This window comes from Paramormyrops kingsleyae, chromosome 4 (genome assembly GCF_048594095.1).
Source record: "Paramormyrops kingsleyae isolate MSU_618 chromosome 4, PKINGS_0.4, whole genome shotgun sequence".
Taxonomy (NCBI): domain Eukaryota; kingdom Metazoa; phylum Chordata; class Actinopteri; order Osteoglossiformes; family Mormyridae; genus Paramormyrops; species Paramormyrops kingsleyae.
This window is the reverse complement of record NC_132800.1, coordinates 18,845,991-18,863,924: the sequence shown is the minus strand read 5'-3', so window position 1 is coordinate 18,863,924 and position 17,934 is coordinate 18,845,991. Positions and strand designations below refer to the sequence as shown.

Here is a 17,934-nt window from a genome sequence, read left to right as displayed (position 1 = left end):
CACTGTGAGGACCGTCTCTGCTGAAAGGTTAGTGGTGCTTTCTGACAGCATCTGGCAGTGCATCAGAGCATCGGTTTATCTAAAGTGTCCTGTAAGCTGTCCAACCCATGGAAACCTCCCCAAATTGTGTGGGTGTGTGTGGCATATACCCCTGAATCCAAAGGGAAACTTCTTTAGGGATGGTTTTGAGTGACATGCAATGTGGGGTAAGCCAACTCCGCCGAATCCAGAACAGCCTGCAGACCACATTTTCACCGAATCCAGAACAGCCTGCAGACCACATTTTCACCGCCGTCCCAGTGCCCAGAATCATTTCTACTTGGTGTCACTGTTGGTGTGTGTCCCCCCCCCCCCCCCCAGTGCTTTCAGCTGCCAGAAGCTATTTTACTAACAACTTGATCAGATTAAATCTGAAAACCATTTTTAGAAGTGCGTGTTTACTTCTGGCACTTTTCCAAGTCGTGCCTGGGCCGAATCACAAAGAGATGGTTTTCCCATTGTAAATCATTCCAGCCAAACCCCACCCGTACCCAGACCGACATGGGCTTGCTTAAAGTTAAAAGTGTGACTAAACGGAGCTGGTTGCGTCACCCCCCATCTGATTGGTCGAGATACACGGGGACAACAAAGAACCAGTGATCTGCCAGTGAACCAGTGAAAGTTAAATTTCCAGTGTCCTGCTTGGAAAAAGTACTGAAGAATGGTTTAATGGAATGTATTCGTAATGCAAATATGCACAAGCTAATGCTAATTCTGATATAATTCTGATATAACAGCGACTCAGACGTGCTAGTGGAAATGAGCACATAGTAAATCATGGTGTACTCCATGTAAACAAGTTTCTTTGGGTTATGCATCATGGTCACTCTCCAAACCTGGCAGCACCTTTACTGCACCGACCCTTCTGCAGTGGAAAATCAAAGCGAGCTTTAACCATGCTGTAATCAGTGTGCCTTCACAGTACAGGTTAGGTATGGCCTGGTTCCTGTAGAAAAAGCGTCTTTTTAACTGCCATTGTTTATTATGAAAATCGGTTTAGGTGTCATTCTTTGCAGTGGAGAAGCGCCCTAACATAGCGGCATTTTAACATTCGAAATGGTCCCCTAATGATTACAACATTGCAGGCGTAAAGCGATCATATTTTAGTCACGTAGGTCAGTGTTTATATACTGTCCTCTCCAGCCGTCATGAGAGATGGGGTAAAGCATTAAAAAGTGTGGGCTCACTTTAGTAAATGTAATGCTTATGGAAGTAAATGAATGACTAAAGCCGTTGATGCAAAAATGTATGTTGAATTACACTAATTGAGTAAAAACACATTGCATATAATGCTTGAATATTTGTGGGCTGTAACTTAATGTGAATATACTTTTAAACATTAAATATTTTAACTGAAAATATTTCAGTTGTAATTTCACTGGTAAAATAATCAGTACAAAAGTATTCGGTTTCCACATTTCAGTTCCAAAATATACAGTTTATGAGGTTCATTTTTACAATTCAGTCACCTGAATTCAGCTCACTCACTTTTGGCTCAAAATAAATTTCAATTCATTAGATATTTTAATGCCATCTTCATAATTCAGGAGGTAGTTTTGTTTTTGCTTTACAAAAAGCTGCCAAAATTTCAGTGGATTAAAATACTGTCTGAAATACAGCCCCCTACATCCAGACTACCAGCATAGTGAGGAGCACTAAAGGAATACAGGAAACCAGCTTATCTTTGCATAAACGTTATATTAAAACAACTGCTAAATCTCTTCACGTCGTGTCATGTCTGTTTTTTGCACCACATTATGGAGGGTAGTATTGATAAGTTTCTGCATCCCTACTTCAGCTCAGTGTTCACTTCAGTTTGTGTCTCACAGGCACGTTGACAGGAAGGTGAAGCCCTGTCTGTGTCTGTCTCACGAGATCCTGTCACTTTCTGTTCACACGCATGCATTAACCACCCTGTGGTCCCCTTACAAACAACAATGCCCTAGCAGTGAATCTAGCATACCTATGGTCCTGGGCTTGGCCCAGTTCACTCCAAGGACATACTGGGCAGTCTGGCCGTAGTTTTCTGTGACCAGTCCACAATAAGTGCTTCAGAGTTATCACAGGGATCACGATACAGCGCTACGTTTACAATGTACAAATGAGGCAAATGGCATGTAGCAAACATACATGCTGTCAAGGAATTGATTAGTCATTAGTGCTGCTAGGCTGAGCTTGTAATGAATGCCCAATTGCATGTGGACTACTTAACACTTATTATAACGGAACCAAATGGCAAGTGCCTATCACGCAATATCTGCTTGTTCTGAGGCTGCAGCAGTACAGCAAAAAGAGACCGATGCGAACCAAAGCAATTTCAGCCCACATAATATCCCTACGTCGTCTGTATGTCTCACTAATTTTGTCAATTATCTGCCTCAGTGGATCTCAATTTTAGTGGTTAGATCTTGAACTAAAAATTTATTTGATCTTTTCTAATTAGTTGGCCCACTTTAAACTTTACGTATATAATTTATACTTTTAGTATTAAAAAAAGCTTGTCCATTTTTATACATACGGTATTTTACATATCGTTATGCTTGGCGCACCCAGGGATCGTGGCGGCAGGAACAATGCAAGGCAGTTTCGTTAAAACAAGGCTTTTATTCCAAGTCCTTAAAAGGGTTAATACAGTAACCGCCAAACACACCGACATGCAAAACGGGGAAACGCAGGGAGGTCTGACCCAGACCGTAAGGCGGATACACGGTGGGTAGTTACAAAATGGCTAGAGACGCGTGAGGAACAAACAAGATTCGTACAGGACACGGGCAAGAGCACACACGACATTTGGGAATACAACACAAGTATTTACAATAACACGCGCAGGGGATATTTACACGGCTTGTGGAGCATGCTGGGAAACGGCCATGCGGAGCCATCTATCCGACCGCGTAATATTTTTATTATTAAGTTCGTTATGCTACAATCAGTGCTGCTTGTAAGGACAGATTTGCTAGTTAGATGGTTTAGGTGGTCAGCGTTACTCCATGAGGGATCTTGAGTATTTAAGGGGTTCAGTGGTGGTTTTTGTAGTAGTTTCATCAGTCTTCCTGACAGCCCTTGTTTTTGTGCCCGTTCTTCATTTTAAAATGGGGGGGGAGATTGTCGGCAAAAAATATACAATATTTCTGTACATTTTGGAATAAAGGTGGGAATGGAGAACCGGTTCCACCAGATTACCAGTTCCAAACTTTTGGATCCATAGGAATTGTGTGCCTCCAACCTGATTGATTCTCCTCAAATGTTCCGGAACACTCTCAGGTTATAAACTGAGACGGAATATTTTTTAAGTTATTCAGATGTTACTAGGCATACGTGCCTTTTTTCCTAAAAAAAAATATTATCAGTCTTTTATTTGTTTACCCTTTTAAGAAAAGCCTTCAAATTGAATGTTCAAATGTCAGGCAGACATCCTACACTGTTCAGACGGATGAGAAAATGGCTGCGTTGACGCTGAAAACTTGCGTAGGCATTTTTTTCCACAAACAGAAAGTTGATCAGGAATTGATAATTGGGTCAATAAGTAGAATTGATAATGGCATCAATTCCTCTCCCTAATTTTCAGTTGCTGCATGTGTGTGTGTGTGTGTGTGTGTGTGTGTGTGTGTGTGTGTGTATGTGTTAGGGGTGTAAATTGTTGGCCTCTAGGGGATCCAATTAGAGTACAGTTGTTGAAGAAACAGTGCGACGCTCTGCACGAAGATCATGAGGTACCGCTTTCTATATGACTGTTAATGAACTTCCCCTGACTTCATCAGTCCCCGGAAATTAGCATGGCTGCACTGCTGCTTTTTGCATTTACCTGCAGCATGTGAACATGAGAGCACGCAACCCAGAAGTGGGAGTATCTGTTACCTTCAAAAATTGATTCCGACTTAACAGATTGATGCATTGACCTCCATAATCCATTCTTCACAATGCACCGATGCATCTTTTTCACACCTAGTTTGTAGCCAGTAATCTGCAGTTTTATATTTAGTAGTTAATTCTGAAAATAAGGAGTTTTTAATCAGCGATCAGTTGGACTGGCTTGCAGTATTACATTTGTACTAATGGGTTTCCATTTAGTCCAGAAGTGACCGTTTGCTGACCATCTTTGCAAGAAATGTTGACTCACCAGATTGAAGAAAATTTATGGATTAATATTTCAGTACAGGAGTCTCCAACCTAATCTGGGGAGCGAGGCATCTGTCACGATCATATGTAATAAGGGGGGGGGGGGGGGGGAGCGTGGCGAAGCTTTTTAATATGGTGTCACAGCCAATGTTCATTGTCTGAAAAGATTCTCCAGAATTCCTGCTTCAGCCTCAAAATACACGTGTATAAGCAAAATTACAAAAGAACCAAATTGCCGTAATTAATCCTATTTCTAAGTTTCTTGCATATCAAATGCACAACAGTATGGCGCACAGCAGTGGTTGTGGGCAATGGAAATCCTGCTTCTTGATACACGCCCCAGGTTAAACGACTTAACAAGAGGTGGATTCATGTCAAGGGGAAGTGAGGTGTGTGTTTGTGTGTGTGGATAAAACTGAGATTCAGTTTTATAATCAAACAATTTAACTTCACCCACCCCACCCTGCTGTTTTCCCCCAGAGGAACTTAAAGATGGAAGCACACTGTACCTGCTGCACTCAGTCGACCAGGAGCTACATGTGGCCACCAAGGAGCCCATCATGTTCCTGCCACATTACGACACGCTCATCAAAAGCGGCATGTACGAGTACTACGCCAGCGAGGGCCAGAAGTCACTGCGTAAGTACGCGGCCCGCACTGGGCCCGCACTGGGCCACTGGCACTGGGCATACGCGTTGAGCGCTCTCTTAGTCAGACGCCTTCTGCACAATGTGGGCTCCTATAATCGCCCCCTGGTGGTTGTGGCCAGAAATGCAACCCCAAAAAAACCATCACTCTATGTGCTTGCAGCGTACGCCTTTGCTGAGCTCATCGACAACGCACTGTCTGCCACGGTGAAAAACACTGGAGTGAGGAATATAGAGATCAGACTGGTGAGTGTTTCCTGGCCTTTAGTCTTGCATTAAAATGTGTAATATATGTCTGCTTCAAAGGTGGGAGTGGCAATTAGAGCTGACTGCAAGCCTGGAGGAGGTTTGGAAACGGGAAGTGTGCATGCTTCTGTGGTTAAGCCCACACAATTCACACATGCACAAAATGCATGTGAAGAGAAAAGGACAATATTTGACGTATTGGAAAGACTGTCAGGCTGTGGACATCGACCGGAAGCTGCATCTATTACAAAGGAACATGCTCTCATAGCTACAACAAAGGATTCTGGCTCCTGCTCCACTTTATGAATTACTTGGTGGATTTCAAATTTTACTTTGGATTTCAGTTTGAGTTCACATTATTCTACCATCCCAGTCATACAAATCTATAACATGGAACTTCTTCACATAGATTTTCTTAAGACGCGTCCGTTTGTGTGTTTTTTTTTGGCGTATCAAACATGCACAATGGATAGGACCAGCATGGTCGGCGGGAGTGAATGTAGTCAACCACCTAAACTGAAACCAAGTCATTACCGAGACCAAGACCAGACCAAGACAGGGCAAAACTAAGTCAAGATCAGAAATAGACTACATAACACAACACGCTATAAAATGTGGAATATAGGCACCATCCTGGGGCTAGGTAATATGGCCTAAAATTTGTGTCAGTATAATTTGAACTGTGTGTTTTTTCTTAATTTCAATTTAAATGCTTCTCTACAAAGGTATTGTTTTTTTGTAGTATTTGAACTTTGAAGCAGGACATTTTACACCCAGTCACAGTACTGTTAACCCTTTGAACCCTGTCCATTTTTGAGCGTTTCTCTATCCCTTTGATTTTAGGCTTATTACATGGTATATACAGGAGTTAGCCACTCATACTTTATGGTTTTGTTTTCAGGACATTCTGGGCTTCTCAGATTTGCAATAATATGATGTGCAGATGCTGACAGTCTAGATATACTTCTTATGAGGAAAAACTACCTGCGCCTATTGAAACTTCTCAATTTTTAGCCGCATCTAATATAAAAATTTGCAGGCAATACACATCCTATAAATGTGGAGATTAGAGTGTCCTTCATATGGGGATTCAGGGTTGTCATTGGGGATCTTTATATGGCTTAGTATTCTGAAGGAATACATGGTTAGTGGCAGCTGGAAATGAATCTTTGATTTTTGCATCCATTCTTTGTCCTTGTATATGTCAGGACAAGAAGATTGAGTTTGTAACTCTGAGTGGTGTGAACAAAAGACATGTAGAAAATTGCCAATAAATATATGCATAAGATTTTGTTATGGTTTTGGTAAAAAATCGAACTCTGGGAGCGTGTGACATCAGAACTTCAGAAATGCTCATTCCTTCTCTTAAGATATTTTGAAAAAATATAATTTTTTACTTTAGTTGAACCTTGAAGGACATAAATTTTTCCTGCCCTCAGCTTTTTGACGACATCCAGGGGAAACCCGCAGTGGTGATCCTGGACAATGGCTCTGGAATGACGTCCAAACAGCTAAACAACTGGGCCGTGTACCGGCTTTCCAAGTTCAGCCGGGAGAACAGCGACTTCCAGAGGTACGTAGAGAGCTCTTTGGAAGTTCCTTTTGGTGTGGATCTCAATGGGCTTAATGGGTTAGGATCTCAAGCTTGCAGCCACATGCATTTTTTTCAGAAGCCACCCAAACGCAGAACTTTGCTCATGGAATGCAGTTCATACTTCAGCCTGCAGGGCTGCTCCTTAGAAGTCTTGTTTTGACTAGCTGCCTTCCTGCCAATAAGCCCCCCCTCCACATCCCAGCATCCATCTGTCCTTGATTCTTTTATCCGTCGTGTTCTGCTGTCCTGAGGCTCTTCACGTTGTCATTGTTCCCGCAGTGACCACACTGGCTACATCCGTCCCCTCCCGGTGCCCCGGAGCCTGAACAGTGACATATCTTACTTCGGCGTCGGGGGAAAGCAGGCAGTCTTCTACATCGGACAGTCAGCCAGGGTACCAAGCTTCTCGTCCGATATTCTTCTCCTGCTGCTGAGTCCCCTTAACCGTAGTGGTGTTCAGGGTATTTACCTCATGGCTGGTCTGTGGGAATTGATCCATTACCTGGCATTTTTGGTGTCCTCCTCAGTGAATGTTAAGTCTGTTTTACTGCTTCCAACTAGAGATGAGTCGGCATTGTTTAATATTTACGAACGTGTATAAAATCGGGATGAAAAAGAGGATAATTAGCTATTCTAATTGTGTTATTTAGCAGCACTATAATTAGTTGTAGGCTGGATATCTCCACGGATTTCTCGAAATCAGTTCAATTAGGGCTGCCACAATTAGCCAGCGAATCTGAACCATGGACTCTATGTCCGAACCACTGCCCAAACTCAATTACACCCTGTGTCAGAATTGCACGCATCATGCAGTGTTGCCAAGTCTCACACATCTGCCGTGACTCTCACACTTCCAGACACACTCTCAAGAAATCTTACCGCAAAGTCGTATTATTCCATTATGAACCTAAAATTAGCTACATCAAATATGATTATTAAATATATTACATTAAATATACATCAAATATTATTAAATATGATCTCCCTAGCTTCACGGAATCTTGTAATACAGCAAACAGATGGGCCACGTTAACTTCATCGAACTAGCATCTGTACCTACAGGTTATTATGCTGTTTTAAGCTATTAAATAATCAAGGTAAATAATCAAACAAATCAAGCATAATGTGCTTTGCAGGAAGCTTTTTTTTTTTTTTGAGCAGAGGAACAGAAGAAAGCAGAAAACTTTTGCAAGCTTTATAGGTGCTTATTTTTTAAAAAGTGGAAAGTAATGGTGATGAGTTTAATCACAGCCGAAATGGCTTGCGTCCATACTGACCCCCTCTTAGCCCCCAATACTCTCCTTACATGCAGGGCTCCAATATGAATTTTAATAGAACATATAAATGATAACCTTGTAGCATTGTCATAGCACATCCCTGTGTGTGTGTGTGTGTGTGTGTGTGTGTGTTTTCAGTCTCTCCAGGTGTTTCATATGATATATGACAGCCCCCCATATGATGGTCAGCCACTATATGGGAGGCGTATTTGCAAGTCACACTGGGGCACCCAGTTATAAAATGTAATAAATAAAATATTTTAATAAATAAATAAATAAAATCTTCGTAAATGACCACAGTCTGGAGCCCTGCTGAGCCACACTTGATTTCTTAGGCGATTTTGTCGCTTAATGTAAAAGAAATCAACGCACACGTGTGCCAGGTCTCAGGTTTGTCTCTGCGCATACGTATTTGCTTCCGACCTCTATGACGTCTTTGCGTAACATTATGTTAGCCCATCATCAATGACTTTGCATCTCTGCAGCAGTATGCTGCGTGCTTATTAACTCGCAGACACTGAGATTTCCCCTTTGGGTATCGGAATTTGGCGCCGAAATAATTTAATTTATTTTTCGAGTCTCGACAGAATCGGAGCATTTCAGTCAGTACCGCAAAAGTACCGAAGTTTGGTATGCAGCCCTAGTCCTAGTGAAACAAGAATGATATGATCCCTTCTAAGAACATTGTTCCTTATATGTCTGTTAAAATAAAGGATGAATAAATTTTAAAAATCAAATAAATCTGTCTACCCCAAATTAATTTATTTATTGGTGTGTTTGGCCATTTGCAAGGAAGTCTAATTGTACTTAATCAGTTATTGCATAATTTGAAAAATAGGCTTTGTTTGTTTGAGTTGATTATATTCACCTTTCCTATAAACCCTAAAGTGTCAGTGTAGCATATGGAGTCTTCAGACTTATCCTGAAATGCATATTTAAAAGACCTGTTGTAATACAAAATATATTAAAATATAAGTAAGGTACGTAACATGATCTTATTTTACATTTAATTTTTGCCATGCAGTGTTAACTTGATCGCATACGATTAATTAGCCAGCATTTATAGACTTCTGGATATGTGTTACCAGGGGAGCAGAATTTAATTTCATGTTGCATTTGATTCCTAGGACTGTCAAAGTTAGATAATTTTTTCATTTTGTGTTGTAATGTCTACATGCCTTTTGTTCATGGAACTCTAAACCAAATTAAAGGGCATTAAGTGTGAGCAGTGAGCTGACAAAACCATGCGCTGTCATCTCCACATAGATGATCACCAGGCCGGTGGGCTCACCGGATGTGCACGAGCTGGTCCTGTCCAAGGAAGAGTTTGAGAAGAAGGAGAGGAACAGAGAGGAGATCTACTGTGGTTTCATTCGAAACAGGAAGGTGAGGAACTTTAAGCTTTAGGTGTGTGTGTGTGTGTGTTTGTGTGGGTTTGCAAAGATCACATTTGAGGACCAAATTGTCCCCAAAGTGTAGTAAAACCTGAAATCTCCCTACTTTTGGGGACATCTTTTGAGGTCCCCATTTGGATAACCTCAGTTTTATAAAAATCTGTGAATGCAATCAAAAAAGTAAAAATGCCAAAAGTCTTGTATTTAGTCCACACAAAGAGAGATGCATAATGCATAATCTGTGTCTGTGTGATACATTAAATACACTGAATATGACGTTCAGTAACAACTATGACTTTATCATACCCGTGTTTAATCATTTGGTTGTAGCAGAATTGGTATTCAAGGCCCATTACCTCGTTGAATAAAAAACACATGCATCCAGACACAGGGACTGGGGCAAGAAGAAGCGAAGCCGAAATAAGTCCACAGTGCATGGTTCTCCTCCCGATGGCCAGTGAGAATGTGTGTGAACTTCCCCCTCCAGCCAGGTGACTCCTCCCACATCGACAGTGAGGATGAGCGATTTCTGCACAACCTCATCCAGGAGGAGGTGCAGAAGGACAGCTTCACCGCTGTGGTCATAACCGGGGTGCAGCCCGAACACATTGCCTTCCTGAGGAGTGACTTCCAAGTGTGGACCAGGGAGCTGGCGTGAGTTAACCCCCCCCCCACCAACCGTCCTGCACCAATAAACCAAGCTTACCTTGTTTGTAGTTGTCCAAAGTGCTCCGGTATATGTTAAGAATGGTGTGATTGCTGTTCATCTCACTGGTCTTGAATTTTCACAGACCACCTCAATATAGCTGCTTGTCACCCTCTGTACGTCAGATATAAAGGAGGTCTTCACCCCCCCCCCCATATTACACTATTTAAGAATAACATTTTTACAAAAAATCCACTGAACTGTGAGGGTTGGTAGTATTAAAATGTGCAGTGCCGCTAATGAATGGAATGATGTAGCATAGTTTTTTTCTCTGTGGGAAATGACTGATTGGGGGGCCAGATTTTACTAATTAAACTTTGGGGGCGCCTTGGGACTGTCTTGCGGGCCGATACTTTGAGACCCCTGCAGTCCGCCGTGCTGTAAGCTCCTCTCCTGATTTTTCATGCATGCTCTGTCCTTTCAGGCACATCTATCATTATTATATCCACGGAGCACAGGGGAACGATTCGGCGTCACTTCTCAGGACATCTGACATCATCACCAAGATTGATATCCAGGTGAGGAGCATCTTGGAGAAACCCCCAAAATAGTGACATCACTGATGGCCTGAATACTGCTGCTTTTGGTTGATTAAGATGGACATGCAGGTGTGAAGGATTTGCTTGATTTATGGAGGAACGGCTGTCTCCAGCCTATAGGTGGTTCAAGACCCTATTTAGGTGGCTTGAGCCCCCCCCCTAAATAATAATTCATGTAAAACCATTTTGTGATCTCTCATCTTCCCATACATTCCATGCCTCCCAGTCTGCAAATTTTAACGCGAGTTGACACAATGTGACATAAGTATGTCGTATGTCTTCAGGGGACTGAGCACCCCTTAAGGTCAAATTCTAGAATCTTCTCTGCTTACAAATGTAGGCTTTTGTAGTAGTAGTACTTGTTTTGTTTACAAAAAACTAATGCACAGCAAGTAGCTGTGTCTTAATCAGTACTGAATCCCAATAAGATGATGGCACTGTAAGGTTCCTGGGCTCACTTGCATATACCTTTTTGCTCCCAGATCTGCTTGCTGGAGAAGTCCAAAACACCAAGGATGCTGAACCTCCGCCTGGTCTCCAATGACATGCAGACCCTCTACATCAACTCGTGTGTGGATACCTTCGAGTTCAGGGCTCATGTGGAAGGCGACGGCATTGTGGAAGGGCTCATCAGATACCACCCGTTCCTCTATGACAAGGAGACCTACCCTGAGGACCCATATTCCCTTTCCAGTCAGTGTTGTACTTTTGAAATGTTTGCTTTTGGTCTTTACGATGGGAGTTCCTCTTTCTGTTGAGGTTAACGTTCCTGTCTGGCTTGTCTTTCACTTCAGATGCAGCTGAAGAAGAGGATGAAGACTGTGTCATCTTCAACCAAGAAGGCCGAGGCAAGAGGCCTATATTTCAGTGTTTCTGGAACGGCAGGTTGATCCCTTACACCACCGTAGCAGAGTAAGAGCCTGTGTGGGTCCTGGTGTTGAGTTCGAGGTTGTTCTTGCTCTCACCTAAGCACTTGAGCCAGTGGTATGAGTCGAGCCTAAGGACTATACCTTTCCAGATTTGACTGGTGCGCCCGACCCAAGAAGAGTGGGTCCGTCCCGTTGGAGTGCTTGAACAGGATCTCCGGAGTGCTCTTCACCAACGACCATTTCCAAGTCAGCACAAACAAGCTGACCTTCATGGACCTGGAGCTACAGCTGAAGGACAAGGAGACCATCTTCACCAGGGTGGTCAATGGACAGGTGACAAGGAAAACGTGGACATTTTGGCTTTTTTAAAAATATTTTTTCCTTGATGTATCAATCTGTTTCATAAGCAATTGTAAATAATGAAGTAATTAAGAATCTGACTATCTGCCGTCTTTAGAGTGTAGTTTGTGGCTCTGTGGGTTAGGACCCTGTGCCTATGATCAAAAGGTCGCTGGTTTAAATCCCATGGCTGGAAGAGTGATGTCTCTATTGCGCCCTTAAGCAAGGGCCTTATCCCAAATTACTCCAGGGATGCTGGATGACTGTCATCTTCACTTTGGATAAAAGTATCTGCAGAAATAAGTTAATTTAAATGTGATAAATTTAAGGGAAGAATAATTGGCAGGTGATCTGGTGACTGGACCCTGAAACGTGGGCTTGCACAGGGTCTTCTGTACTGTCTCACTTTGTCCTCAACTCCTGATGCTAAATCCCCCGATCTCTGCTCCAGGAGCAAAGGGTGAAAATCCAGAAGGAGTTTTCCCAGTGGTTGAAGGAATGCCACGAGAAGTGGGACAAACAGGTGAAGTTCTTGGGCTTCCAGGGCATCATGGCCAGAATGGACGTGTCCACCAAGAAGATGCAATCGCCATGGGCCAAGTTCTCGTCTATCGAGTGGGACGGCAAGACGTACAGCACCGGCCAGTATGTGAGTCTCTCCTTATGTGAAGAGTGACTCTTCAGGTCCCAGTAGGAAATCTGCTCCTTTTTTACGGGTATCGAGCCCAGGTCTGATCACCCCTGCTCTGATCCTCAGGTGAAAACAGTCAAGACGCATCCTATCATCTTCGGGAGCATCATGCAGTTCCTCCTCTACGGCGATCATGAAGGAGACGTCTACGCTACTGGGGGACACGTCCAGCTGGCTGTGGTACGAGGCGAGATCGCCAGAGGGTCTGTCCCGGTCAAACCTGCGGTGGTCTTAACAGGTCTTGAATATAACCAACATCTGCAGGTCGCGCTGTGTTTTTGGTGATATCTGATGAAGTAAGGCAGGCAGTCATTTATTATCCCTGATGTATGATGCTTTCATGAGTTGATGTTGACAGTGATTGGCATGGAGTGAATGTTTTTAAAATCCACTGATTTATTTAGAGACTTTGACTCTCTCCTGGGTGCAGTATGTGTAGGGCGATCACGTCACGATGTTATCGTGATTATATAGTGCATGCACAATCATCACCAGCGCCTTAGATGACGGGTGAAACATTTGTCCAGACGCTGGCTTTTCGGTACTATACAGATGTTTACAGTTTGGTAAGCAGTTTAATGTGCATAAGGCGTTCATGAAATGCATATTATGACATCCAAAAGCCAGCAGTCTGTATAAATTCATTGTATCCTTGTGCTTATTAAATTCAGTTAGCAGAGCACGCCGCATGCTATTGCTAACTGAATTGTGGGAGTAAGTAAATGTCCGGACGCCAGCTTTTTGGTACTTTAAGGACATTTACTTACGCCCACAATCCTGATTCTGCTGTTTTATTGCTGCAGGAACCTAAGCAGCTTTTTGATGAGGTCAAAACGATTCCGATCTCGAAGCTCGACAGGGCGGCTAATCTGAAGTCAATCAAGAAATACATCGATGACGAGCTCGCAAAGTCAGTGGGACACCGTTGTCCTTGGGTTAAGTCATGGTTCTGCCAGCTGGCTCTGCTAGTTTTTCTGATCCTCTTCTACTTGGATGCAGACTCCCAGACAAGCTCAGAGTGACCTGGCCGGAGGGCAATGAATGGACCCCGAATGATGTACGCGCCGCTGGTACCCCCTTTGGTAAGTGCTCTGGAATCTTCTGGGACATCTTTCTGTTGTGTAACCACAAGAACAGGAGCTAAATGCTAACTTGATCAAATTTCTAACAGTCTAGCCAGTGTAACTTGAGTTTGCTTAAGGCAAACTCAAATGGAAATTCATTTGCCTGTAGCAGTTCTGTTTTGGGTGCTAATTTCATGGTGGTGTGGTTCTGAAGGTCCCATCCAGGTTGAGATCTTGAACAAGAAAGGTGAATCCATGACTAGGATGCCTGGGACCAACTTGAGCTCCTCGAAGAAGCTTCTCATGGAGCTGAAAGTCTTCTGGCACTGTAAGGAATAGCAGAACTCAAGCCTGTCCAGAAAACCGTGGAAGACGACCATTTCATGTTTTAGTATGTCATGCCTTTATTCGGGACATCATGATGTGAGATCTGAAAGATGTCTCCCCCTGTTATTCTCTACAGCCCCCACCGGTGACATCGAGACGAACTCTCATATCAGCCAGCATGGAGGAAAATGGCCATATTGGTTTAAAACTATGGGTGCATTTCTCTTTTTTAATCATTTAATTTTTACCTCTTTGCACATACACAGGGTGACACAGGACTGAATGTATGCCCTGGTAAGAATTGGTACCAGCAATGGGATATTATTTGGGAAAACTACTTCTGGAGTTTTCTGAAAGAGAGCTGTTGGATTTAGGCAGAGATACTGAGTAGCCGTAGCTCTCCTCCTTAATCTAGTTGTGTAGTGAGATGGTGAAGGCTGTCCAGGAGAGCCTTTGTCATTTCTTGGTTCCTTTTCTTGGCGCCGTCTGAAGATCCTGTCCTGCCCCCCACAGAGAACCTCAGCAAGCTGGGCAGCTACACACTGCACCTGCAGGCCGTGCTGAATGAGAGCAGTGCCAGCATTTTCGCCGGGCAGAAGCTGCCCTCCTACCGCATGAAGTTCTCCATCTGTGGTAGGTGTCCCTTCATGAACGCATGGCTCCGTCATGATATATTCATGATGATGTATGTGCCAGATCACCAGTGAGAAGGATTGTGTGTGTGTGTGTGTCTGTGTGTGTCTGTGTGTGTGATCGTGTCCCCTGTAAATTCATTAAATCATCCTTGCTATGTTTAATCTTAACTCAGTGATCCTTCTTGTTTTGGGATTATGTTGTATTCCTCCAAGACTTTATCTAGGTTGTCTTGCATTCATTAAATGTCATTAGATCCCCTCTCCTCTTTAATGTAATCGACGGCCTTTTTCCAGTTGACTTGACGGTAAATGCTATTTGCAGCTGTCCTAATTGACAAGGGTTTACGAAGCTTCACCTATCAGGCAGCATTGACTGACTGATACATGCCATGTCATGACGGTGGCTCTCCACCCAACAGCGGGCAGTGCTCAGAAGTTCACCCTGGGGGCCGTCAGCACCCCCTTCCGTGTGGCCGTGCCTTTCAGTGTCCCGGTGGAGTTCCTGGATGAGTTCGGGCAGCACGCCAAGCCACCCGCTGACATTAAGCCCCTTCTGGAATGTAGGTGGGTGATAAACTCCTCTTCAGTACCGGGATTCAGCTCCGAGCTCCCTATGCGGCGAGACCTCCTTCTGAGTTGGTCTCGCCAGTGTGAGCATCTCATGGGGTCTTGTTGCAGTGGCCTGGACTTGAGCTGCGACGGGACCTCAGTGAACGGGAACACCTTCACCATCAAGGGCGTGAAAGCGAGCGGCCCCGTGAAGAATTTCCAGGGCAAGGTCAGTGAAACAAAGGGCCGGACCCTGAGAGGGGCATTATTAATGCTAACAAACCCTTAAAACTCGACGTTTCCCTACTGGCTTCCCTCTGTGCAGCGTGTGATGTTACAATGCACTTTATCCTATTCTCCCCTCCATGTGGATACATTACTGTCACATCACGTTGCGCTTAATTGGATACCCAATCAGACCTAGAGTCTATTGGGATCATTGTGATATTGAGCATGGAGTGCAGAGGTTTATGTAGAATAACAAATGGTCCCTATTGAGGAAGGTTTGTCTGACTGTATTTGTGGGTTGCGCGTGATGTATCTTTTTGTCTTGTGTTGCTTCTGTGGCAGGGCTACAGTGTGAAGGTCATCATGCCAGGCATGAAACCAGAAACTCAGCTTCTGAAGATCAACCTCCTGCCAGGTGAGAGCTCTGTCCCAAAGCTCTGCTTCTCCCTGTGGGGGGGTTGGGCTGACAGGTCAGCAGGCTGATGTATCCAGCCAGTATGGGGATTTTCTTTTTAATATCAGTATTGGCCTTTAAAGGGCATAGAAATTCTAGAAAGTGACAGTTCCGGTGGTGTTGGTGCCCCCCCCCCCCACCCCTGGTGTTTCTTTTAATAAATCATAATAAATATATAATAAATCCCACAGCACAGTGGAGATCTGGCAGGCGGTCTTTGAACCCGAGATGTTTTTATGACCTCGGTGATTACTCTAAGGACCCAGGGAAGTCCGGCTTTCAGCATGGTGGGGGGGCTGTTCTGTCCTATTGGGAGGGACCCCGTCACTGGGAGGGGGGAGAGCTTCTGTCTCCTCACTCTCCTGCCCTCTGGACCCTGGTACCCAGCCCTTGCTACCAATGTTAATTTTTTTTTGCTGATCCCCAGTGGAACAACTTTCCTAAACCCTTCCCTCCCCCCAACACACACAGACATGCGTGCGCATGGAGCAGTTCCTGGGGGGCTCAGCAGGGGGCCACTAGTCGCGCTCCAGGTTCTGTGCAGGTGTTCAGGGACCGTTCTCAGTTTATTAGGCGGCTGGGGTCAGTTGGCTGCTGTCTGTGGAGTGACGCGGTACATGTGCGTCTGTCTCTGTGTGTTTACACGGAACCCTGTAGTAGCAGAATGCTTCCACTCGAAGGACATGTTGTGTCCTGTGAGCCACACTTAAAATTCAGGACCAGATCAAGCTGGATGTGGGTGTTGATGTAGATGTCAGCGTCTGCTAGCTGACCAGCCTTCCTCAGACACCTCTGCTTATTCTCCCCCCCCCCAGGGCTTCCTAGCTACCTGAAGGTGAAGCCAGACACCGTCAAGATGGAGGTGGAGAATGGCACGTGCCAGGAATTCAGGGTGGAGGTGCACGACGAGGCGGGCAACATCACGGCGCACCCCAAACTGATCGTCCGCTGCCAGGTGAGCGGGGGCCTCTGTCCCGCTCCACGTGCTCTTCCTCCAGGACGGTCACCGTGGCCTGCTTTGGCCAGAGCATGCTTGTTTCCGTTCATGCATCATGCTCATTTTCCACTCTCAACCGATTCTGTGTCTAATTCAGTGACTGTGAGGGTCTTCAATCTCTGAAACAATGACCTGGCTGAATGTCTGTATTGAACATCCCTCAGGGATGATGTCATGCTTGGCAGTGTAGACGGGCGGGGGGGGGGTGTAGCAGTTAATGGAAAACAAGTCTGCCCAAACCTGGACTGACCCCCCCACAGCAGAGCATTGGCGGAGGGGGGGGTATTCTTACGTCTGCCACAGTCTTTACTGACCGTCGAGCTCCATGATTCTGGTAAACGGATGCCTGGCAGGTCGGCCCGAGTTGTCATCCTCTCCTGGCCAAGCCTGGGTGGGGGTGGGGGTCAGTGGGTGATTTAGGGGTGACCAGAGCTGAACGCAGCTTGTTGCGTGACTGTAGGGTAACGAAAGTCTCTCTGCACATGACGTCGATTATCCCGCCACAAGCGAACACTTCTGGGAATTGATGGACTGCACTTATCACTGTTACTTGTCTGACTGTTTTCCAAAGTAAAATCTGGATATTTCATTTCTGTTGGGGGTCGAGGTAGTTTGTATGTCCAAGTATACTTATTTGGTTAAGCTGGATACTGTCATTTCAAGTAAGACCATTTGTTGAGGCAGGAACGTGTGTGTGTGTGTGTGCGTGTGTGTGTGCGTGCATGCAATTTTGCCTAGTTTAATGAAAAGTACAACAGTGGAACCAGTACGAGACTTGAACAGGCAGCCTTCCGGAAGACACATTTATTTAATGGACGCTTTTGTCCGGAGTGACGTGCAGTGACGCAAATAGCACTTTACCCATGTATGTGCTGTTAAGAAGTCGACTAGGCATTAATGCAGCCTAGCTACAGGTATAAGCAGTGTGTGACTGGGAGTGTAAATGTGACCGTTGTCTGTCGTGTGATTCCGGCAGTTCACAGGTACCACAGAGCTTCCCCTGGAGGCCTTGGATTGTAGCAACACAGGAACAGGCCTGTTTAAGAGCAAGCTGTACATCAAGAACGTCAAGGCAGACCTGATGATCACTGCAAAGTTCGATATCCCCGTGAGTCTCCCCGTCTGCCGCTCGGCTTGCCTTGCCTGTCGGGTCATTCATATGACCAAAATTGTCCCCGTACGGGGATCTAAACCATCTCTGGTCCAGTCGGTGACCTGAG

At 44.7% G+C, this 17,934-nt stretch overlaps 1 protein-coding gene across 2 annotated transcripts in view; it reads left to right on the top strand.

Moving 5' to 3' along the window:
• Positions 1–17,934, top strand: part of smchd1 (structural maintenance of chromosomes flexible hinge domain containing 1) — a 40,324-nt gene that overhangs the window by 6,627 nt on the left and 15,763 nt on the right. For both annotated transcript variants that reach the window (XM_072710764.1, XM_023838876.2), the window contains exons 4-25: positions 4,639–4,797; positions 4,969–5,051; positions 6,491–6,624; positions 6,925–7,039; positions 9,189–9,308; positions 9,804–9,970; positions 10,447–10,540; positions 11,044–11,254; positions 11,356–11,473; positions 11,580–11,763; positions 12,221–12,418; positions 12,527–12,640; positions 13,264–13,370; positions 13,460–13,542; positions 13,739–13,852; positions 13,988–14,065; positions 14,365–14,484; positions 14,906–15,050; positions 15,165–15,264; positions 15,606–15,678; positions 16,533–16,672; positions 17,691–17,822. In XM_072710764.1, the coding sequence (XP_072566865.1) occupies positions 4,639–4,797; positions 4,969–5,051; positions 6,491–6,624; positions 6,925–7,039; positions 9,189–9,308; positions 9,804–9,970; positions 10,447–10,540; positions 11,044–11,254; positions 11,356–11,473; positions 11,580–11,763; positions 12,221–12,418; positions 12,527–12,640; positions 13,264–13,370; positions 13,460–13,542; positions 13,739–13,852; positions 13,988–14,065; positions 14,365–14,484; positions 14,906–15,050; positions 15,165–15,264; positions 15,606–15,678; positions 16,533–16,672; positions 17,691–17,822 (2,789 nt within the window). The remainder of the gene's footprint in view (positions 1–4,638; positions 4,798–4,968; positions 5,052–6,490; positions 6,625–6,924; positions 7,040–9,188; positions 9,309–9,803; positions 9,971–10,446; positions 10,541–11,043; positions 11,255–11,355; positions 11,474–11,579; positions 11,764–12,220; positions 12,419–12,526; positions 12,641–13,263; positions 13,371–13,459; positions 13,543–13,738; positions 13,853–13,987; positions 14,066–14,364; positions 14,485–14,905; positions 15,051–15,164; positions 15,265–15,605; positions 15,679–16,532; positions 16,673–17,690; positions 17,823–17,934) is intronic.